The sequence below is a fragment of the Myotis daubentonii genome, chromosome 5 (assembly GCF_963259705.1).
Source record: "Myotis daubentonii chromosome 5, mMyoDau2.1, whole genome shotgun sequence".
NCBI lineage: Eukaryota > Metazoa > Chordata > Mammalia > Chiroptera > Vespertilionidae > Myotis > Myotis daubentonii.
In genome coordinates this window covers 73,224,112-73,248,660 of record NC_081844.1, presented here as the reverse complement: position 1 = coordinate 73,248,660, position 24,549 = coordinate 73,224,112, and the positions used below count along the sequence as shown (strand labels likewise).

Below are 24,549 nucleotides of genomic sequence, written 5' to 3'. Positions count from 1 at the left end.
AACCCCAAGCTGTGGAGATGTTATATTCAGTCAGTACTACCACTGTTCCTTCACATTTTTGCTTTGGCAGAGAAAAGCTCTTGGTTCAGAATTCCCTTTGACTGCAATCTCCTGCCATTTTCCAAATTCCTGGAACTTGTGACCCCTTATACCCTGAAGTCAACCCAGGCTTCCAACTAACTGTTCTCAAGATGTGTTGTTAGCACTTGGCACAGTATTCCCCCTCAAAGAATATGACCAATAAATATTTATGAAATGAATGAAGCATTCAACCACTTTTCTTCATCACAAAGGCTGATGGAATTGATTCTTAAACCCAGCAGCCCTGGGCAACAACTAATTATTCCTTCCCACCTCAGTTAAAATTTCAGAGCCTTGGCAGACACAGGTCTAGACTTAGGCGGCGGGGGGGGGGGGGTTTAGAAAGCGGTTCTAGGGGTTCTCTTGAGTTGGGATTTGCTCAAACAAGCTCCAAGATAATTCTACCTCACTCTCTGAGCAAAACCAGAATTTCTGGAGAGTGTGGGGTTACTCACACGGGATCCATGTTATAGCACGCATATCCCCAGAGCAGTCAAGGAACCAGGTGAGCCCTAGACTATAGCCACTCCCAGCCCAGGGGGTTCTTATGTGCAGCCATTAAAACCAATATCTCTGTTCCCTCATCTGACCAGGCCCCGAGACTTTTCATCTAAGAAACATTATGCTAGGCAGTCTAGTTTTTCCTGAATAAAAGAGATAAAAATCAAAGAAAGGAAAAGCCACTCTTTTCATAGAACACCATTTCCACTTAAAAGAATGGCTGACAGCCGAAACCGGTTTGGCTCAGTGGACAGAGCATCGGCCTGTGGACTGAAAGTTCCCAGGTTCGATTCCGGTCAAGGGCATGTACCTTGGTTGTGGGCACATCCCCAGTAGGAGATGTGCAGGAGGCAGCTGATCGATGTTTCTCTCTCATCGATGTTTCTAACTATCTCTCTCTCCCTTCCTCTCTGTAAAAAAAAATCAATAAAATATATTAAAAAAAGAAGAAAAAAAAGAATGGCTGACAAACTGATTATTTGAACTTAGGTTCTGTCAGACATTTTCTTAAAAAAAAAAATAAAAATGAGCCTTTTACTTCAAGAAAAACAATTTATTTATGACCATTGATAAAATTCAACCTTTCAAGCAAAACTTAGAATTTTAGAAAACCTGTATCCACCATCATGAGCTTGACAATTCCCCAATACTTAAAGGCTTTACTGATATAACTGGGATTGATGTTAACAAATCTTATCTATAAAATGAAATGGGAAAACATTTGGAAAATCTGCATAGCTCAGTAAACCTATTTTCCAAAGGATCAAAGCATGATGTTAAAGAATCACACATTGCCCTGGCCAGTGTGGCTCAGTTGGTTGGAGCATCATCCCGAACACCAAAAGATTGCGAGTTCGATCCCTGTCTGGGGCGTGCATGAGAGGCAACCAACCCCCACCCCCTCTCTCTAAAAAAACAAAAGCAAAAGCAAAAAAAGTCAACCATTGGTCAAAAATCCAATAACTTTAATGTAAATGAATATTTACACTTCACTGATATGGTCACAGATTCCATATTGCAAAGAAGAACATCAACTATCATCTGGAAAGGCTATTAAAATACTCCTCCCATTTCCAACTTCTCATATAGGTATCTATATGAGATTGAATTTTTTAATGTATTTCAACCAAAACAATATATTACAAAAGTCTGAATACAGAAGCATATATAAGAATCCAGCTTTTTTATATTAAGCCAGACATTTAAAGTTTTGCAAAAATGATAACAAGACCATTCTTCTCACTCATTTTTTAAAAATAATTATTTTTTTCATTAAAAATTATGTTACTGGCCCTGACCAGTTTGGCTCAGTGGATAGAGCATTGGCCTGCGGACTCAAAGGTCCCAGGTTTGATTCCGGTAAAGGGCATGTACCTTGGTTGCGGGCACATCCCCAGTAGGGGGTGTGTAGAAGGCAGCTGATCGATGTTTCTCTCTCATCTATGTTTCTAACTCTCTATCCTCTCCCTTCCTCTCTGTAAAAAAATCAATAAAATATATTTAAAAAAAAAAAGATTATGTTACTGTAACAGGTATAATATTGCTATTCTCAAATGAATTAGTAACTAAATATTTTCACTTTCTCAGCTTTAATACTTAAATTGGTAGATATCAATAGATATAACCAACAAAAGCTCTTCGGGTCCTCAATAATCTTTAGGAATATAAAATGGCCCCAACACCAAACACCTTGAGAACTGCCAAAATGCACAAAAAGCAATAGTGATAAACAATGATATAGTTCACAGCATTACCTGGATAGCTCTTTGGGGGCATGAATAAATTTCCACCCCAGCCTTTTTGTCCATAATTTAGGGATTAATGGGGAATAACCTGGGTCACCAGACAGCTGTCAAGGACTGCTCTGAAGCTGGATTAAATTTCTAGCACTAAACCTGCTTCTATTCCTCTCATGGATTCCTTATACAGTATGTCCACGAGTACCTGTACATTTGTAGAGGGTTCCCCAAGACACAATGCTGTATCTAAATAGAGGCTCTACAGCAGCTTCCAAATTCTATTCTGAAATGGCCCATTAGAGCACTCTACTCTGACGACACCAGACTTCAATAGCTCTCCTGTAACCAAGGCAGGCAGAGGACAACAGCAGCAGCAAAAATTCCCTTCCAGAAGCAGAGAAAATAATGAATTCCCAGTCCAGAAGACTCATCAGCTCAGTCATCACCATTTACTCTTCTGTTCACTCATTTATTTCCTCATTCAACAAACATTTTAAGAGCCCCTACCTGGTGCCAACCATTGTACTAGGTGCTGGAAAACATAAAACTATATAGAGCTCCTGCCTTAAGAACACATACTTAAACCAGGCAGGCTCATGCACTGTGTTGTCAATGTTCCCAACCTACCTGGATGCCTCATTCGTTTGAAGAATCAGGCAAGAACATAAATTAAAATAATACACAATTAAAATACACAAATGAAAAATAAACAAACAACCAGGATAGTGGGCTTCTTTACTTAATGTAAGCTTATTATTTCCTTTTTGAATACCTATCCAGTTTAATGATCTTCCTTTAGCTCCCCTTTCCTATCTTGGTCTTTCTTTAATCTCCAGGCTCCTTTCTGGTTGAGCTTACTACCAAGGCACTCTCTGGCCCCTGGCATTCATGACTTGGCCCCCGCTAACCTCTCCATGCTCCATTTCTACCTGAGAACCTTAGACTCTATTCATACTCAGCCCGTCAGCACTACTCCTTGGCAAATTCCTACTCATTCTCTAAGATCCTGGTTAAAGGTCAATAAAGATTTGAAGGACCAGATAAGTAGAGCTAATTATGTTAGTATTGTACCTATTATTTTGTACTATAGACATATTCTCTATCTGTCCCCAACCTCCTGGTAGAATGGGAGCTCTTTGGGGGTAGGGAGTGTACGGTGGTCACTTAAGTGTGCCCAGGAACCTCGGGTTGGCTTGGACCTGGCACAAAGCAGGCCTTTACTGAACAAATGAACAGCCCTGACCAGGTAGCTCAAATGGTTAGAGCATTATCCTGATAAGCCAAGGTTGCAGGTTTGATCCCCAGTCAAGGCACATACAAGAATTAACCAATGAATGCATAAATAAGTGGAACAACAAATTGATGTTTCTCTTTTTCCCTCTCTCTCTCTCTCCCCCCCCCTTCCTCTCTTTCTAAAATTAATTTTTTTAAAAAAGGTGAAATAAATGAACAAATGCTTAAAGCCCATCTGGCTCATGTCTCAGCTGACTACACAAATAGAATCTAAGACACAGCTGAACGAGACATGCTATGTTAAAGGCACGACTGCTTCACTCCAGGCCACTGATGAGGGCTTCACTGCAAAGAATCTCAGACCATTCTTTTTTTTTCTCCCCAGACCATTCTAATGCTGGCAATCAGAGCTGCAGTTAATTCTCAGGGAGCTGATATCACAGTACCTCAGTGCCCTGGAGCTTTCACTCAAACTCCCACCCAGGCTGTTGACTCAGGTCCTCCCAGGAGGCAGAATGGTTGTTTCATACCATCAAGTCAGTTTGTGGAGAATCTACTCTTGTTATACAAGCTGAGTCAAGGAGAGGGTAGTGAGTATCTCTGACCTCCATGGCCTCCCCCACCCCCTCCCTGCAAGGCTAGCTCATCCATCGAACCTACCTCCTGGGTGCAATCAGTCACAGAAAAGCTGTTGTTCACTGACCTGGAACTGTATTACCTGCTACTCTGTAACCCCAGCACAGATATCTCATGGGTGGAAGAGTATGAATTTTGGAGGCAAGACTGTTGTGAGTTCAAATCCCCGTTCTGCCATTTTCAGTATGATCTTAGATGAGCTTCAATTTCCTCATTTATGATAATAGAATAAAACCATACTTCACAGATTTGTGAGGACAGAAGGAAATAAATTATGTAAAGTACCTGGCCTGGGCCTGGCACACAGTAGGTGCTCAATACCCGTTAGTTTCTTTCCTCTTCTGTCCTGGAAGAAATGACAGGGAAACTTACTAAGTGAGACTTGTCCAATCCAAAGTTATTACTTGAAGCACAGGACAAAGGACTAGACAGGTGACCTTCAAGGCCTCTTTGAACCCCTCAGAATATGTTCTTTAGCTACAACTTTCTAATAACCTTCATTGTTTCAGGTCCCTTCTTTCTACCTTAGTTTCCCTATATTCATTTCAGAATGGAGGCAAACAACAAGGAGAGTTGGAGATCTAAGATTCTTGAGTAGGGACTAAAAAGGAGATGGCCTATAGGACTGCAGCAGGGCAAAGAACCAAAGGGTGCAAACACAAGGCCTTTCCTGGGACATAAGTACAGTCCTTGTCTGCTCTGCACACCTTGCCACAAAGAACCATTATCCACAAAGCGCTCACTCACACTTCCCTCTACCTCTTCCTTTTTAGGATCAGTTTGGGTGTTATATCTGCCTAAGTCCATAGGCAGAATAAACTGCTTTGCTCTGGAATGCCCTAACACTTGTTTTACATATATCTTGAATAGAGCTTATCACAGGTATCCCAGTTGTTGAAAGCTACCTCTCCACAACACTATGAGCTTTCCATGGGCAAGGCCTGTGTCCCATAGTTCAATGCATCCCAATCATTCAGTAGAGGTGGCAGTACAAAGTAGGCATGGGTCACTCTAGCAGGTCTGGCTCAGTGCATGGAGTGTCAATCTGCAGACCAAAGGGTCCCAGGTTCGATTCCGGTCAAGGGCACCTACCTTGGTTGCAGGCTCCTCCTCGACCTGGGCCCTGGTCAGGGCTTGTGGAGGAAGCAACCAATTGATGTGTTTCTCTCACATCAATGTTTCTGTCTTTCCCTCTCTCTTCCACTCTCCCTAAAAATCAATGGAAAAATATTCTCACGTGAGGATTAATAAAAACAAAAAGATAGGCATGGGTAAATGTTCTGATACATAAAGGAAGATTAGCAGTTGCAGAATATCAGTAATAAGGAAACAACTGAAGAAGCAGGGAAAGTTTGTTTTTTGTTTCTTTAAAACTAAGGCTGTTTCTATTCCTGCTCCTCCCTAGGATGCCCCATTCTTTAAAGATATTCTAGGCCTCTTGTCACTCTCCCATGAGTTGGGTGCTTCTTGCCTCTGGGTCTCTATTATGCTTCCTTTGTTTAGACAGTTTCTCCCATTCTGTCCTCAGGAGAAACTTCTCCTCAACCTTGAAGGCACTCTGAAAAGCCTACCACGTCTGTGCATCCTCAGCATCCAGCATCCATAATAATCACAGCTACCACCCGTGCTCAGTGCTTGACATGCAGTACTGGCTAAACCCTAACGTGAGCCTGGCATCACTGTCATTTTATACATGAAAAAACAAACCAAGAGACTGAACTAGCATTTGAACCTTAATGCAGAGGAAGCAAAGTTCTTCTAGCCTTACTGCAATTATTATACACTATAGGCACAGTGCACAAAATTCATGCGGGGGGGGGGGGGGGGGGGGGCAATCCCTCAGCCTGGCCTGAGCCCTCTCACAGTCCGGGAGCCCTCGGGGTATGTCCAATGGGGATGTCCAGCTCACGGTGTCAGTCAGACATCCCTAGCATTAACCCCCCCACCCCCCCACCCCCCGCGGGAGAGGCTCCCGCCACCAGGGGGCAGCTCCTGCATTGAGCATCTGCCCCCTGGTGGTCAGTGTGTCATAGTGACCAGTCGTTCTGCCATTCGGTCATATGCATGTTTGCCTTTTATTATATAGGATGTGTTCTCTAGACCATGAGCCCCTATGGACAGGGACCATGTCTGATTCACTTCTGCACCCCCAGTTTGCCCAGTGCTTGGCACAGATCAGGTGTCTATTTGTGTTTGCAGAATAAATGCGCACCCAGGTCAAAGAAGAGGAAGACTGAGCATGGTGTGTGCAATGAACCTAAATGAATGACTGCCAGCCTGGTCCAGCAGTAGGAGCAGGTAAGAACAAAGTGGTAGGAACTTACTTCTTTTATTATAATTTAGTTTAACTGCCATTTTTTGAGCAAATAAGGACAATGCACAATAAATACCCCAGAAATGAATTAAAACATCACCCCGTCCTCACAAATTCTAGGTTCAGTAAGTAAAGGTTAGGATCTTAATAGTCCATCTAATAATCAGATATTGAGCTTATAGCTCTGGGATGTTTTAAAGAAATTAAAATTTTAAAAATCTTGGCAAGTAAGCCTTTATCTTCAAAGGCCTTTTGGCATTTTTACATAGTGAATTTCTAGAGGCTTACAAAGAAGAACCAGAGGCAGCAGGAATCCCCCCTCAGCATTATTTCCCCCTACATGCAATGAAAATGTCCAGGCGGTGATTTTAAGGAGGAGGTCCCTGGGTATGTATGTCCTGAATAAAGACCCTAGCACAGAGGTCATAATGCTTGCTGAGTAGATTAAACATAATGAGATGGTTTTAATAAAGACCCTGACTGATTATCTGCTCCAGTCCTTTGAGGGACCAAGTTTTAAACTCTGAGCATTGGGGAACCATATCTCCAGAGTCCCTTTAAACTAGGTTGGGCACAGTCTCAGGGGATGCTATAGGGAGAGCAGAGATGGGAAGGGCAGCATGAGTTCAACCCCCACCAACTGCTGATTTACAGTCTAGCAAGTCTCCTGGGGGTCTACTGAGTGTGCACATCTGGATTACAAACTGAATGGTCCAAGAGAAACCTAAAGAAAGCCAGCAGAGCTGGCAGTGAGAATGGGCATGTGGCACAGCTCCTGTCGCACACTACCTCTGACTCCTGAGCTTGTGTGAGCCTTGATGTACTAGGTGCTATGTGGGTTGCTTCACATTCTCTTGCACAATTGCTGATGAGGCTTAGAGAGGAGAGAAACATGCCCAGGGTCACAAAACCAAGAGCCTGAGCTTGGAGTTCACCCCAAGTCTATAACACTGAACACTATTTCTTATGCCTACTTCAACTGCTTTGCAAGTTTTTTCCCCTTTGCTCCTAAGGCAGTAACTGTCTTCTTGTGAAGTAAGGGAGGATTTCGGTTCTTTAATTTTTTTTTTTTTTTTTACAATATACAAAATAAATCTTTTACCAGATGGGTTTGGGTTCTTAGTGAACAGATCAATGTAGTTTAGTGGCCTGAAACAATTGGAAGTAGACTTTGAGATCCCAATTAAGCTCAAGATACTGCATTTAAATATGTACATGTTATGTAAATGAGTGGAGGGGATTTGATGAAACCAGAGTGGCCTATGAACCTTAACTCAGGAAGCAAAGCTTATTGCAATTACTATACACATGTTCTCTAGACCCTGAGCCCCTTGTGGCCAGGCACTGTGTCTGATTTGATTCTGCATCCCCAGATAGCCCAGGGCCTGGCACAAATCAGGTGCCCTTTACATGCTAAAGAGGGCAGACCATTCAGAGATTGCAGATTACTGCCTTTGTGGAAATGTGGGTTCAGCAGCAGCAGTTGCTACAGCAGCAGACTTCTAGAGTTTTAAGAGATGGCATAAATCCAGTTTGAGTTCAAATCAAAACAAAACCAGAAACAAAACGATGTGTGACTTGGGGCATTAGAACCTGACTGTGGACTGGAAATGCCCCTATTTGCCACCTCAGGCTTCAGCTCAGCATAGAACACTGAATTCCACTTTACTTACCCACTCTGTGTACATAAGACAGGGTTATAAATGGCAATGGGAGCAGAGATCCTCGCCTGTGGGCAGAGCAATGACTGATCCTTTCAGCAGGTGCTTTTCCCGGGACACCAAAAAACTGCTTCTGGCATACAGAACCCCCCCTCCCCGCAAAAAATTTGGGCACAATCAGAAGAGAGTTTGTCAATCTGTTTCGTCTCTTTGTGGCTACAGAGAAGAAAAAAAAAGCTGTGTTAAATCCCCCAGAGGACACCCTTTGGGGGCAGGGGGTGCACTGAGACCTATAGTGGGAGATTTGGGCAAATGTTTAGTTGTTTTGAGTTTCTGTTTCTTCATCTGAAAAATGGGATAATAGTATTTATATCCTTCAGTTCATTCATTAACATTTGTTAATCACTAAGGATGGAGTATAATGGTGACTGAGATGGTTCCTGCACACTCAGAGTTTATGTAGCAAAAGCAGACCAATAATTATACCAAGTTAACTCATCACATTTGTGCTAAATGCTGAGGAGATACAGGGGTGGTGGGAAGATTAGAAGTAAGGCATGTAAATGCCTGGCATGAATGAAATGGAAGGTTAAGCAGTGGAGTAGGTAAGAACATGTTGGGAACGTACCATGTTAGTGAAGGTTATAGCTCTTAGGAAAGATGCATCCTAAATAAAAACTAAATGATTGAGCCATCATCCAAACTTTCTGGCCATGAATACTTTAGACTGGCTAAATGGCAGGGGACCCTAAAGTATTATTGTATGGTTTGAATGAGGGGAGAAGACAATAGAATAGCTCCCTGGCTCTCCCTTCCCCCATTCTCCCCTTCTGGATAACAGCACTCCCAGAGAGGGGAAAGAAAAAGTTAGGAGGGGAGGCAGCTTCAGGGTCAGAAGTCAGACCAATGGAGGGTGGGTTCCAACCTGGGCAGTCTCATTCCTCTGGAAGCAGTCGCAGCCCAGGGTAGGGGATGGGGGTGAAGGTGGGGCTTCTGATACTCAGTAAGTAGTGATATTTTCATTAATTAAAAATTTTATTGTGATCTGAGATACAAAGGAGACCAGCATCAAAATTGGGTTATAATAAGCACAGGTTCTCAACAGATTCCTTCTCTCATTCACCTAGTTCTTTCTACTCCTTGTCAGAAAGGCCCTGGCTAGGTGTGGAGGACCAGGTAGGTGACACAGACTGTGCCCCTGTGGAGTTTACAGTCCAGTGTAGGAATAGACACATCAACAACATGTTTCATCACAGAATGGGGAGTGAAACCAGAGGAGAGCACTGGGGCTGTGGGCACAGAGGGGGTACCTCACACAGCCAGGGAGGTGGGGGCTTTCTGGGAATGGTACCCCAAATGGCATCCCCACTCACATGCACAATTCCAGAGACTCTACTAGAAGGCTGTCAAGAGCCATGCCTTCTGGCTGCACCAGCCTCCCAGAGTCCCCTGCTGCTCGATGCAGTGTCTGCAGAGCCAAACGCATCTTCAGCCACGCCTCAGCCTCATCCGGCGCCGCACGGACCCTCCAAGACTCCTGCAGGAGCCTGCCTTCCCTGGCAAGCTCAGCCAAAAGACCAACTCAAAACTCCTTTGTCAAAGCAAGCTTAGGGCGAGCCACCCGGCCCCAGGTGCCACAACCCGCCCGGAGCACCCGTGGCTCCTGCCACCCGGGCCGCTTGGCGAACACTGGCAGGGTTACCTCCCATTAAACCCTTTGCCCAAAAGAAAGTGACCTTCTTCCAGGAGGCCAGCTGGAAGCTTTGGCGAGTCCTCTGCCTGCTCGCTCTCGGCAGAATTCGCCAAGCCCAGGGACCTGAGGGGCAGGGCCGGCGTCTCGTGGGCCAGGGGTATGGAGGAGAGCACAGGTAGGCCCTGCTGGGTTCCCACCTCCGTGCCGGAGCCTCACCAGAGTCCCGCGGGCAGCCTGGCGCTCTGCTCCCACCGCCCCGCCGGGCAGGCGAGGAGGGAGGCCCCGAGACCGACGCCGGGGGCACAGCTGCCGAGGGGCAGTGGCTGCAGGCAGTGAGGGGAAGGGGTGGAGCCGCTCTCGGGGGGAAAGGAAAGAGGCTGCGTGCAGCCTTCCAGGCCCCAGCGCCCCGAGATGGCCCGTGGGTGGGTGGGTGGGGGCTCAGGTGGGCCTAGGGACAGCGAGGGCAGAGGGCTGAGCCGTGGCCTCCGGGCCGGAGCCTGGTGCCCGGGTGGGGGTCCCGCCAGGACGGTTGGCTTCTGTTCCGGCCGGGAGGCGGCGGGGGGGCAGGCAGCGTGGTCTCGGAGCACGTCGGCCGTGCCTCGGCTTTGGAGAGAGGGGTCCAGCCTCGGCCCTGGGGGTACGATGGTCCATCCCCAAACCTGTTCCGGCTGCAAGAGTCGGAGCAGCCGCACCCGCTTCGCTCGCTCCTACCTGCGCCAACTTGGGCTCGTCCTCCTCCCTAGTTCCATCGCGGACGGGCTCCGCCGGCGCTTCGGGGGGCCCTGCACCCGCTCCGGCTTCCAAGCTCGGCGGCGGCGGGGGCTCGGGCACCTGAGGCTTCTGCGGCCCTGCGGCCCGAGCCCGCTCGCGCCGGCCCGCGCCTCCGCTCAGCCTGCTCCGCCTCCGAGTCATGCTGCTGCCCGCGCCTCTCCCTCGCTCCACTTACGCCGCCGCCGCCGCCGCCGCCGCTCCCCTCTCAGGACAACAGCCAATATGGCGGCGCCCGGCTCCCCTCGGCCGCTGCCAGCAGGTCAGAGGGCACGAGGAGTCCGCGCCGCCGCACTAGCCCCCGAGGCCGCCGGCGCCATTTTGAATAAGGTCAGCACCCGGAGTTCCGTGGGAGAAAGAACGTGGTGGGGAGACGCCCTCCCGGTCTCGCGACGTGCGCGAGGAGCGGGTGCCCGCAGTGGCCAGCGCACTGCCCGGCCCTTGTCGCGTCATCCCGTAAATGGATGGAAGGATGGATGGGTGGATGGATGGGTGGATGGATGGGTGGATGGATGGATGAATATCTGCATTGCAACAGCACTTTCACACCCATCATCTGACTTCTCACACACGGAGAGGCAGGTGCGGCCGTTCCCGCTGTGTAGCGGCGAAAATCGAGGCCACAAAAAGCAAAATGCTCCACGTGGTCCAGGGCTCGTGGACGGCCTGAACTGAAACGGACGAGAGGCTCGTCCAAGGCCTTTATTTGCAATGTATGGCCCCCTGAGAGTCTAGCGCTCAGTGCCTGGCACACGGGACTCCGGCCGGGTCCTTCTCCCCATTCTGTTGGGGAAAGTGGACACTTAACATAACACAGTTACAACCGGGGTGATAAAGGCGGGGTAACCGACACGTACTAGCCAGTGCTTCAAAAAAAGGAGGGGATTGTGAGTAGTACACGAAGGAACATCTTTAAAACATATAATAATTGTGTATTGTTAAAAATGTTTCCCCCTTTTCCTTCTTTTTGGAATATATAACACATACACACGGTACAGATTTTTTTTCTTTTTCTTTTTTTTTTAAATTAAATCTTTATTGTTCAGATTATTACATTTGTTCCTCTTTTTTCCCCCATAGCTCCCCTCCTCCCAGTTCCCGCCCCACCCTCCGCCCTCACTCCCCACCCACTGTCCTCATCCATAGGTGCACGATTTTTGTCCAGTCTCTTCCCGCATCTCCCACACCCCTTCCCCCCTCCAAGAATAGTCAGTCCATTCCCTTTCTATGTCCCTGATTCTATTGTGATCACCAGATTATTCACTTGATTCTTAGATTCACTTGTTGATAGATGCATGTTTGTTGTTCATAATTTGTACCTTTACCTTTTTCTTCTTCCTCTTCTTAAAGGATACCTTTCAGCATTTCATATAATCCTGGTTTGGTGGTGATGAACTCCTTTAGCTTTTCCTTATCTGTGAAGCTCTTTATCTGACCTTCAATTCTGAATGATAGCTTTGCTGGATAAAGTAATCTTGGTTGTAGGTTCTTGGTATTCATCACTTTGAATATTTCTTGCCATTCCCTTCTGGCCTGCAAAGTTTCTGTTGAGAAATCAGCTGACAGTCGTATGGGTATTCCCTTGTAGGTAACTGAGTTTCTTTCTCTTGCTGCTTTTAAGATTCTCTCTTTGTCTTTTGCTCTTGGCATTTTAATTATGATGTGTCTTGGTGTGGTCCTCTTTGGATTCCTTTTGTTTGGGGTTCTCTGCGCTTCCTGGACCTGTAAGTCTATTTCTTTCACCAGGTGGGGGAAGTTTTCTGTCATTATTTCTTCAAATAGGTTTTCAATATCTTGCTCTCTCTCATCTTCTGGCACCCCTATAATTCTGATGTTGGTACGCTTGAAGCTGTCCCAGAGGCTCCTTACACTATCTTTGTATTTTCGGATTCTTTTTTCATTTTGCTTTTCCGGTTGGGTGTTTTTTGCTTGTTCGCATTTCAAATCTTTGCCTTGATTCTTGCGCTCCTCTGGTCTGCTGTTGGGAGTCTGTATAGTATTCGTTATTTCAGTCTGTGTATGCTTAATTTCTAGTTGGTTCTTTATCATAACATCGAGGGTCTCATTAGTTTTCTTGAGGATCTCACTACATTTATCGGCGGCTTCTAGACAGTTCTTAAGAGACCTTAAAAGTGTGGTTCTGAACTCAATATCCTCCATTGACAGTTTTGTCCTGTTTCTTTGTCTCCGCATTGTTTATGCTTTCTTGGTACACCCCCTAGTGGTCTTTGTGTGCAGTCTTGTAGTGAAGCCTTGATTGATGTCGGCAATACGGGGGGGGGGGGGTGATTTGACCTCCAGGCTAACTGGCTATGAGAGTCCGCTGTGTCTGCAGTGGGAGAGCTTCTGTGCTGGATCCTTAGGGCGGTGCTAATCTAGCGTTTGCGTGAGGCTATCCAGCAAATGGCTCTGTGCAGGGCTTGGGCGGGGCGAGTCCCCGGGGATCTACAGGGCGGCCGGAGCGAGCAGTTATGGCTGCTCTCAGTTCCGTCCCTAGGGGCTCTGCCTCACAGAGTCCCAGCAACTGCTGCAAACCTCAGAGAGAAAGCTGCCTTCGAGTTCCGACCGAAGCCAGACAGTCCTGCTTCTCCCGTTTGAGTCTGGGTCCCTAGAGACTCGCCCGGATCTGGAGCTCAGAGTCTGAAACTCCCTCCCCCGCCAGCCCGCTCGTGCGCACTCCGCACCTGAGTATTTCACTTCTGCATTGCGCCTCCTCTGAGTCTGGGTATGATATTCTCTTTCCTCCTAGTTGTAGAATTTCTACTCAGCCAGCCTTCCTGTGGTTCTGGATGATGTCCGTTCCCTCTTTAGTTGTTTTTTTTGAAGTAGTTGTTCGAGGCAGCAATCTCTGGCGTTAACCTATGCCACCATCTTGGTTTCTCTCCCAGATTTTTTTTAAAGTTGTTTTTTTATTGTATTTTAATTTTTTCCACCACCATTTATCCCCCCCATACCGTTCTCCACCTTCACCCTCTCCCTTCTCCCCTGCAATCACCATACTATTGTCCATGTCCATGAATTCTTTCTCTTTTTTTTCTTTCCCCCCAGCTGTCAGCCTGCTATCTATGAGTCTGTCTCTATTTTGCTTGTTAGTTTCAGTTTGTTCATTAGATCCCACATATGAGTGAAATCATAATGGTATTTGTCTTTTGCCACTTACTTCACTTAACATAATGTTCTCCAGGTCCATCCATGTGTGGCAGAGGGTAAATTTTTCTTCTTTTTTTCCACTGAGTAGTATTCCATTGTATAAATGTGCCATATCCAGTCATTTACTGATGGACACTTGAGGTCCTTCCAAATCTTGGCTATCAACACTAATAAAAGAGAAAAATGGTAATTGGCATATGAGCTACCCTTTTCATTGGCTAATCAGGGCTATATGCAAATTAACTGCCAACTAAGATTGGCAGTTAACTGCCAACTAAGATTGGCAGTTAACTGCCAACAAGATGGCGGTTAATTTGCATATGTAGGCACAATGCAGGGAGGCGAAAGGGAAAGCAGGAAGAAGCCCCCTGCCACTGACAGTGATCGGAAACCCAGGGGGGAGCTAAGAGCTGGGGGGCAGGGCAAAGGCGGCCCTGGGGCCGCCTTTGCCCTGCCCCCCAGCCATGATCGGAGAATCAGGTGCCTTTGCCGCCCTGGCCAGTGATAGCAGGAAGTAGGGGTGGAGCCAGCGATGGGAGCTTGGCACGGTCGAAGCTGGCAGTCCCAGGAGCTAGGGGTCCCTTGCCTGGGCCTAAAGCGAAGCCCACGATCGTGGGGCCGCTGCAGCTGCAGGTCCCCACTGCCCGGGCCGGACGCCTAGGCCAGAGGCGTCAGGCCTGGGCAAGGGGCCGATCCCGCGATTGGAGGGTGATGGGGGTCAATGCCTGAGGGCTCCCAGTATGTGAGAGGGGGCAGGCTGGGCTGAGGGACACTCCCCCCCCCCCACCCAGTGCACGAATTTCATGCACCGGGCCCCTAGTTGTAAATAATGCTGCAATGAACATAGGGGTGGGTGCACATATTCTTTATTTTTCTTTTTTTAAAAATATGTTTTCATTGATTTTAGAGAGGAAGGGAGAAAAATAGAGGGACAGAGAGAAATATCTCTCGGCTGCCTCCTGCACGCCCCCTACTGAAGCATCCAAGGCATGTACCCTGACTGGAATTGATCTGGTGCCCTCTTGGTTCATGGGTCAGTGCTCAACCACTGAGCCACACCGGCCTGACTGCACATATTCTTTCAAATTAGCGTTTTGGGTTTCTCTGGGTATATTCCAAGAAGTAGAATCACTGGGTCATAAGGCAGTTCCATTTTTAATTTTTTGAGGTATCTCCATACTGCTTTCCACAGTGGCTGCACCAGTCTGCATTCCCACCTACAGTGCACGAGAAGGGTTCCCCTTTATCCACATCCTCCTGGAGTGGAGTAGAGATGAGGTCCAGCGTGGAAGATCTGATGCCCAGGGTGAGAATTGGACCTTCCATGAGGGTGATGGTGCCTGGGCACAGTCCCTACTACTGTAAAATGGTCTCTGTAACACCTAGGCCCAGAGGGCCTGAGAGAGTCAGGGCAAAGCCCAACACACTTGTTACAGAGACCACTGTGCAATAGTACGAACTGTGCAGATTTAACAGCTATGTGTTCTAGGACGTAAATAGAAAATTGCTAGTAGAGTAGATTGTTTTATTGGAGTGACTGGTAATTGCTCCAAATCACTAATTAAATGGGCAAGAGCAATTGAACCCATGTTACAGGGCCACGAGGAAAAACCATAAAGGCAAGGAATGAAAACGGCAGACAGTGTTGAAGAACTTGATCTTGCCTGGGGTGTTTGGGAAGCAAATCTTCCAAAGCGGGGAGAGACTTCCTATTCCTCCCTACCCCATCACGCATCTGGCCTCCAAGTCTTGTTGATTCTGCCTTCAAAACATTTACTCCAACCCTAGCTGGTTTGAAAGCTCAGTGGTCAGGGCTTAGGCAACCAATCGATGTGTTTCTCTCACGTCGATATTTCTCTCTGTCTTTCCCTCTTTCTTCCACTCTCCCTGAAAATCAATGGATAAATATCCTCGGGTGAGGATTAACAACAACAACAACAATAAAATATATGCATTTATTCCAGCAAGAAGAAATCTCTGTTCATAAATTCACCTGAATATATAATTAAAGTTTTCTATAACTCAACTTAATTTCTATTTTGAACTCCCATTCTGCTGAAGTGGCAGAAACTTGATCTCAACTAATTGAGGGTTTTACCCCTTCTCTGGGGTTATATTTAAGGCCCTGAGCTCTAGCAGTTTGGTGTGTATGTGTGCGTGCGTGTGTGTGCGTGCATGTGTGCGTGTGCGTGTGCGTGTGCGTGTGTGTGTGTGTGTGTGTGTGTGTTGGAGGATCGAGTTTTCAAGGTCTTCCATACACACAGGCATTCATACATAGAATTCATAGAGATACCTTTGGTCCCCACTGGTTACTGGCGATACCTGGCTGTTCTCAATCTCTGCTAGAGACCATAGCCCTCTCCCTGCCTCATGCCACTCTGGCCTATGGGAATCTTGCTGAGATTACCTAAGGTCCTTTGTGCCTAGATATATCTCAGAGACATCTCCACACTGGATTTTGCTGCTCCCCATGGCAGCATTCCAATCTCTTGGATTCTTTGCTCCTTCCTCGGGTCCCTCTCTGCTCTCATCACTTCCCTCCATCTACCTTCTCTTCCTTCCTTTTCACTAGACCCCTGAAGCCCTCATTTTGGGGTTTCTGGTGGACCCAAATAGATGGCACTGTCTTTCTGACTAAGTTTCTAAGCATACTGGAAAATGAAGCCAAGTATAGGCAGGCAGAGTCTGGATTATTCCCTTATTACTGACAAAGACCAAGCATTTGCTTATTGTGGGCTTATACTAGTATATTACTGAGCCCGTGAGTTCGGCAGACTCCCCCACACTCCCTGTGATGGCAGTGCTTGACTGGTAGGCCTCCCTCCCAGAGCCCCTGGAGGGGCAGCGAATTTGTACCCCTGCAGGCAGGCATATCCTAAGAGAAGAAGAGCAGAGCTGAGCGGAGCCTGTACCATATTCTCCCCAAATACACTGATCAGATGAGTTACTCTCTCCCAAGTGCAGAAGTATCTTGCCAGTGGCACCTCTTCATCTGGACCAGTTCTCCCTATTCTCTTGCTCATGAAGTTTCTTGCAACTTTTTGGCTGTCTGAAATTTCACTCCTTTCCCCTAAGTCTTTTTGAAACCAAATACAGAAGTACTTAAATCTTTTCTTTTTTTAAAAAAATATATTTTATTGATTTTTTTACAGAGAGGAAGGGAGAGGGACAGAGAGTTAGAAACATTGATGAGAGAGAAACATCAATCAGCTGCCTCCTGCACACCTCCTACTGGGGATGTGCCCGCAACCAAGGTACATGCCCTTGACCGGAATCAAACCTGGGACCTTTCAGTCCGCAGGCCGATACTCTATCCACTGAGCTAAACCGGTTAGGGCTAAATCTTTTCTTAATAAAGATTTGGAAAATAGACAAATGTAGGTAGAATTCGCCTTAACCGGTTTAGCTCAGTGGATAGAGTATCGGCCTGCGGACTGAAAGGTCCCAGGTTTGATTCCGGTCAAGGGCATGTACCTTGGTTGCGGGCACATCCCCAGTAGGAGGTGTGCAGGAGGCAGCTGATCGATGTTTCTCTCGATGTTTCTAACTCTCCCTCTCCCTTCCTCACTGTAAAAATCAATAAAATATATTTCTTAAAATGTAGGTAGAATTCTATAATGAATTCCCTTGCAGCCATCACTCAGCTTCCACAGTTATCAACTCATGACCAGTCCTAAATCATCTATAACCACTCCCCAAAACTCGTGTATTATCTGAAACAAGTCCAATACATTCCAGAATGATTCCTTACTTTGTTTTCTGTCCTGTCACATCCCACTCCTGAGGGGCAATGAACACAGAATGGACCAACTATTTGAAAGAGGGTGGGGGTGAATTACTAGAAAAAAGAAGGGAACATTATGAAAACATTATCCTGCCATAGTAGTTAGGCTGTTTCTATTTTCTTTGTTACCATTGGAGTTTAAGACTCATCATTTATCTCTGGCAGCCCCCTCATAATTATTCTCCTTGCTTCTTTTCTCCCTCTGGATTGCTGGAGTTTCTTGAAGTAACCACCTGCACCAGAATCACTTGGAAAACTTGTTAAAATGCAGATCACTGGGCCTCTCTCCAGCCCCGCTGAATCAGACTCGATAGTGGGTTCCAGGTGATTTTTTTTTAAGCAGCCCATATGATTCTGAAACACAGTGATATTGAGAACTGCTGTTCCAGCCGAGCCTCCATGCTGTCCCCACATTGTCTTCAAGCACCATCTCTCTCTCTCTTACACACACACACACACACACACACACACACACTGAGGACAATCCAGGAGGCTCCCACCTACAGGATAAGTTTCAAGTTATCAGGCCTGGTATTTAGGGCCTGTAGCAGCCTCTTTCCTTGCCTCTCTCTTCCTTGAACCCAGGGTTCCAGCCCCATCTTACTACGTTGATACGCTCAAACACTTTTTGTATTCTCTCCCTCACCCTCCTAGATCTGACAAACTTGTGCTGATCATTTGTGGGCCAGTCTAAAGGTCTTTTATTTGAAGCCATCTGTAACTCACTCCTCTGTACATGGTAGTTGAAAGGCCTGGGTGTCAGATGTACCTTGCAATCTAAGCACTGCCACTTACTGACCATGTGACCTTAGGAAAGTCCTTGATGTCTCTGGGTTTCAGTCTCATTATCTAGAGAATGAGGATAAAAGCAGTGTCTCTTAGGACTGTGAGATGTAAATGGAGACCTTAGCACCATTGGGAGACAAAACTGTACCTTTGTCCTCTTAGGGCAGCGGTTCTCAACCTGTGGGTCGCGACCCCTTTGGGGGTCGAAAGACCCTTTCACAGGGGTCGCCTAAGACCATCGGAAAACACATATATAATTACATGTTGTTTTTGTGATTAATCACTATGCTTTAATTATGTTCAATTTGCAACAATGAAAATACATCCTGCATATCAGATATTTACATTACGATTCATAACAGTAGCAAAATTACAGTTATGAAGTAGCAACGAAAATAATTTTATGTTTGGGGGTCACCACAACATGAGGAACTGTATTAAAGGGTCGCGGCATTAGGAAGGTTGTCTTAGGGTCTCTGGCTGGGCCTGAGAACTAAATTGACAGAGGATAGATTCATAGGAGAGAGGTATACAGATGACCCGTGGGGAACATGGGTCTACTTATATGTAGAATTTTCCCCATAAATATTGTAAATGCATTTTCCTTATGATTTTCTTTTTTAAATTTTTTAAATATGTATTTTTATTGATTTCAGAGAGGAAGAGAGAGGGAGAGATAGAAATATCAATGATGAGAGAGAATCATTGATCAGCTGCCTCCTGCTGGCCCCCTACTGGGGATTGAGCCCACAACCCCAGGCATGTGCCCTTTACTGGAATCGAACCTAAGACCCTTCAGTCCGCAGGCCAACGCTCTATCCACTGAGCCAAACCAGCTAGGGCCCTTATGATTTTCTTTTTTTTTAAAATATATTTTATTGATTTTCCACAGAGAGGAAGGGAGAGAGATAGAGAGCTAGAAACATCGATGAGAGAGAAACATCGATCAGCTGCCTCCTGCACACTCCCTACTGGGGATGTGCCCGCAACCCAGGCACATGCCCTTGACCGGAATCGAACCTGGGACCTTTCAGTCCGCAGGCTGACGCTCTATCCACTGAGCCAAACTGGTTTCGGCCCTTATGATTTTCTTAATAACATTTTAAGGGAGGAGCCTGCAACCAAGGTACATAATAGCTTATTTTATTGTAAGAAGACAGTAGTCTTCTATAATACATATAATATACAAACATGTGTTAATCAACTGTTTATGTTATTGGTAGGTTTCTGGTTAATAGTATGCTATTAATAGTTAAGTTTGGGGGAAGTCAAAAGTTATACACAGATTTTGAAAAAAAAAATATGTTTTTATTGATTTCAGAGAGGAAGGGAGAAGGAGAGAGATAGAAACATCACTGATGAGAATCCTCAACTGGCTGCCTCCTGCACACCCCCTACTGGGGATCAAGATAGCAACCCAGGCATGTGCCCCTACAGGAATGGAACTGTGACCTCTTGGTTCATAGGTCGATGCTCAACCACTGAGCTACACCCACTGGACTATACACAGATTTTTGACTGTGTGGTGCAGTCAGCGCCACATTGTTCAGGGTCAACTGTATAGATTTTTACCTGTACAGGGGAGCCCCCACAGGAAAATGAAGATCTGGAGAAGTGGCCAGGGTCGGTTGAATGAAGAAAGGCTACTGTAGAAAAGTAACTCATATATGTAGAGATTAAAGATAAGAGTTTTTTAAAAAAAATGTTTTTATTGATTTCAGAGAGGAAGGAAGAGGGGGAGAGAGAAACATCAATGATGAAAGAGAATCATTGATAAACTGCCTCCTGCACTCCCCACACTGGAGAATTAGTCCAAAACTCAGGCATATGCTCTGACTGGGAATTGAACCTCGATCTCCTGGTTCATAAGTCAACACTCAACCACTGAGCCACACTGGCCAGGCCAAAAGTTATTTGACTTTCTTATTAAGTAAATCACAGATGTTCAGCCCTAACCGGTTTGGCTCAGTGGCTAGAGCGTCTGCCTGCGGACTGAAGGGTCCCAGGTTTGATTCTGGTCAAGGGCATGTACCTTGGTTGCAGGCACATCCCCAATGGGGGGTGTGCAGGAGGCAGCTGGTCAATGTTTCTCTCTCATCTATGTTTCTAACTCTCTATCCTTCTCCCTTCCTCTCTGTAAAAATCAATTAAAAAAACATTAAAAAAATCACAGATGTTCATATTTTGGCAGTGGTTACCAGATTATTATAATCTTTTCTTTGTGTGTGTGTGTGTGTGTGTGCTTTGCTGGGGGGGGGGGGCGGGGGGGGGGACCAGTGGATATTTTTCCATTGATCTTTTTAGAGAGAACGGAAAAGAGAGGGAAAGACAGAGAGAAGCATTAATACGAGAGAAACACATTGATAGGTTGCCTCCTTTACGATCCCCAACCAGGGCCCAGGCAGGGGAGGAGCCTGCAACCAAGGTGCATACCCTTGACCAGAGTCGAACCGGATACTAGTTCACTCTGTCCACTGAGCCAGACCAGCTAGAGGTATTGTAATCTTTTGATGGTGTCATGTTCCTTGATTTTCTTTTTTTATGTTCCTTGAAGTCTGATGTTGCTGTCTTCACATTTGAAGTAGCAGTCGCCTCCTCCAGGCTTTACTCTTTGCCTTTGGGAGACAATTACCTTCCATCAGCCCTCCTAGGGGTTCTGAGGCTCTCTCAGACCTTCTATGGCTATGCCTGCTCCACACCTCTTGCTCCATCTAGTGGCAGAATTCATAAGCTGTGTGCCTTCTCTCAATCCTGCTATGTCCCAGACCCCGTGCTGATAACCTCCCTTTTGCCTTTCCAAGGGTAAAGCTACAGCTCAAGTTTGTGATCTCTCCCTGGCTGGCTGATGAAGGCCAGTTTTCTGTACTAGCTGTCTGCCAAAGCTTTCTCTCACCAGCATGAGGAGCACACACACAGACCGAGCCACAGGATGGGCTGTGAGGAAGTGAAGCACACAGAGCACTGGCAGTGTCTGTGGGCCATTGGGGGGCGTCCACAGGCAAAGTAGCCCCAGCAGCTGGTGTGCAGGCTGCTGCTGCTGCTGCTGCTGCTGCTGCTTGTGCTCTGGCTCATTGAGTCTTGCAACTCTTTTTTTTAAAAAAAATATTTTTTATTGATTTTTACAGAGAGGAAGGGAGAGGGATAGAGAGTTAGAAACATCAATAAGAGAGAAACATCGATCAGCTGCCTCCTGCACACCCCCTACTGGGGATGTGCCCGTAACCACGGTACATGCCCTTGACCGGAATCGAACCTGGGATCCTTCAGTCCGCAGGCCGACGCTCTATCCACTGAGCCAAACCCGTTAGGGCTGGGCAGGCTTCTTAATGAAGTTTGTGATATAGTTAGTGGGATCCCTATTCCTCTAATTCCCTCTGAGTGTCTTATCTACCGCTCTCCCGGCCCATTCCCACTCACCAGTCATGCAGCTCACAACTCAGTACTCTGGATGGAGCAAGAAAGAAATGGGCTTCTTTGGCAGAGTTCTGCACTGCTGGGGAAGCCAGGTGCTCACTCACATGCTCTTCCTTTTTTTTTTTTTTTTAAATATATTTTATTGATTTTTTACAGAGAGGAAGGGAGAGAGAGAGAGAGTCAGAAACATCGATGAGAGAGAAACATCGATCAGCCGCCTCCTGCACATCCCCCACCGGGGATGTGCCCGCAACCCAGGTACATGCCCTTGACCGGAATCGAACCCGGGACCTTTCAGTCCGCAGGCCGACGCTCTATCCACTGAGCCAAACCGGTTTCGGCCACATGCTCTTCCTTTATCCCACTGGATAAATCACCAGCTGCCTTGGGTTACAGATGATGCAGGTAAAATCAAACTGTTCCAAATGCATTTTGTTTTGTTTTGTTTTTTGCTCCATTTGCTGGAACTTCTCCTCTGGAAACCTAGACTTCCACAAAGGTTCTTTCATCCATGAGTGATTGCCTAAGATAGTATTCTCCAGAGAGAGGCTGACTCCTTCTTTATCATACCCCCTGGATATACACAACTGTCATTTCCTCCCATTTATGTCAAGTGTTGCAAGACAGCTTCAAGCTTCTTCAACCAATTTGCCTACCCAACACTTCCTAAAATTTATACTACAGAAACTTTGGTACTGGTACTGTTGGCAATTAATTTAAAAAATTTTAAAGACTGTGCAGGACAAACAAAATATACTGCAGGCCACCAGTCTGCAAACTCTGATTATAGTCTGCTTCTAGTTATATAACTTGTAGTATAAGTAAATATATTCACTTATGAAACAGGAACATCATCGATCGGTTGACTCCTGCACACTGGGGATCGAGCCCGCAACCAGGGCATGTGCTCTGACCAGGAATTGAACTGGCGACCTCTTGGTTCCTGGGTCAACACTCAATCACTGAACCACATGAGCCGGGCAACTTCTGTTGTTTTAAATTACCAACTTTGTGGTAATTTGTTATGATAGTCACAAGAACATACTGTTTTTCTCATTCGTGCTGCCAGCTCTATAAAAACAGAGGCAGTGAATTTCACCTCTTTGTTTGGGGTCTTTCCTCTACCTGTAGAAAAGTAGCTATGGCAGAGAACAGAATGCCAAGAATTGAGTTGAACTGGCCAGGTTTTAGAATGGCCTACCCCTTGCTGGCTCTCTTCTATAAAACGAAACATGTGCCATTGCCTCCATAGTGACTGTGAAGGACCTATGTGGATATGGATGGGGAGCCCCTTCCACTGTGTGTGTGCAGCTCTCCCATGGCTTTTGTTGCTCTTTTGTGACTTACTTCCCTACAGAAGTGTTAGAATAAGGTCCCAACCCCAGGGGTCCCTCTGAAAAGAGTGGTCATCCTGGGGTTAAGTGGTCATTCTGAGGCAAGTCCTAAATAAGAAATAATAATTTGGAAGGCCTCCTGCATGCTCCACACTGGGGATCGAGCTGGCAACCCGGGCATGTGTCCTGACTGGGAATCGAACCATGACCTACTTTTTATAAAAGGAAACTAACTGTTGATACAGTTAAATATACATATTTTAAATCTACATATATGTATTAATTTTAGAGAGAGATGAAGGGAGAGAAAGAGAAACATTTATTTATTGTTCCACTCGTTTCTGCATTCATTGGTTGAGTCATGTTTGTGCCCTGATCTGGGATGGACAACTGAGCTACCCAGCCACGGCCAATGAACAGTGATATTTATTGCAGCATTATTTATAAGAGCAAATAATTAGGGGGAAAGAAACCTTAATCACTTTCATTAGAGGAATGCTTAAAAAGTAAAATACAATCATATTATGAAATACTACTATTTTTAAGAAGAATGAGATAGACTTCTCAATGATGAGGAAATGTGAACACATTCCCACTAAACTTTCCTCGCTAGGGCCAAGTGAAACAAAAAGACTCTGGGGGGGTGGGGGAACCTCCAACTTCTAATGCAACTTTGTGGAAGCACAATAATAAACGGCTAACTCCGGTGAGCTGCCAAAATACACCGAAATTTGGGTAAAATTCAGGAAGGTCACGAAGGAAAGGGTCCAGACCCCTGCTGATCTCACATTTAGTGCAGACCTCTTCAAAACCGGGCTGCTCTGTCCCAAGAAGCCCTATGGCCCTTTATCCTGCCAGCCATTGGGGCACGGAAGTCATTGGGTCCAGCGAAGAGCCGGGATCCGGCTCAAAGGCCTCGTGGAGGAGTAAACACTGGTGCTGATGGTAGGAGTCTTGAAACCATACAGACCGGATTTAAGAGTGATAGAAGTTTGGGGGGCAAAAAAGTGGTAAAGGGAGACCATGATTTTTCTTTTAATATATTTTATTGATTTTTCACAGAGAGGAAGGGAGAGAGATAGAAAGTTAGAAACATCGATCAGCTGCCTCCTGCACATCTCCCACTGGGGATGTGCCCGCAACCCAGGTACATGCCCTTGACCGGAATCGAACCTGGGACCTTTCAGTCCGCAGGCCGACGCTCTATCCACTGAGCCAAACCGGTTTCGGAATGATTTTTCTATTTTGAAAAACATCTGATGATAAATCTGAGCATTGCTTATGTCCTTTTTTTCAAAGCTGAATTTTTAAATACAGAAGCAAACCCATAACGGCAGATGCTATGCCAGGAAAATCAGAGATCCCAGTTTCGAATCTTGTGTCTGATCATAATTCGCTCCTCAACCTCAAACTGCATTACTCTCATCATCTGTAAAAAGGAGATAATCACCAGTC

The 24,549-nt window shown here is 46.1% G+C and overlaps 1 protein-coding gene and 1 long non-coding RNA gene across 8 annotated transcripts in view; one reads left to right on the top strand and one right to left on the bottom strand.

Annotated features, from left to right (window-relative positions):
* Positions 1-10,906, bottom strand: part of FAM193B (family with sequence similarity 193 member B) — a 36,235-nt gene extending 25,329 nt beyond the window's left edge. For 2 of the 7 annotated variants that reach the window (XR_009453056.1, XM_059698164.1), the window contains exon 1: positions 10,570-10,906. Coding sequence is in view for 3 of the 7 variants with exons in the window: in XM_059698164.1 (XP_059554147.1) it covers positions 10,570-10,770 (201 nt within the window). In the remaining 4 variants the exon portion in view is untranslated. Of the gene's footprint in view, positions 1-4,475; positions 4,537-5,282; positions 5,399-9,538; positions 9,982-10,569 lie in introns of those variants that run through there. The other 5 variants (XM_059698166.1, XM_059698165.1, XM_059698161.1 and 2 more) reach the window with 5 other exon arrangements.
* Positions 10,907-23,755: 12,849 nt separating this feature from the next.
* On the top strand, positions 23,756-24,532 carry LOC132235568 (uncharacterized). The gene is made up of 2 exons (XR_009453055.1): positions 23,756-24,039; positions 24,432-24,532. It is a non-coding gene; the product is annotated as an uncharacterized LOC132235568 (long non-coding RNA).
* Positions 24,533-24,549: the final 17 nt, after the last annotated feature.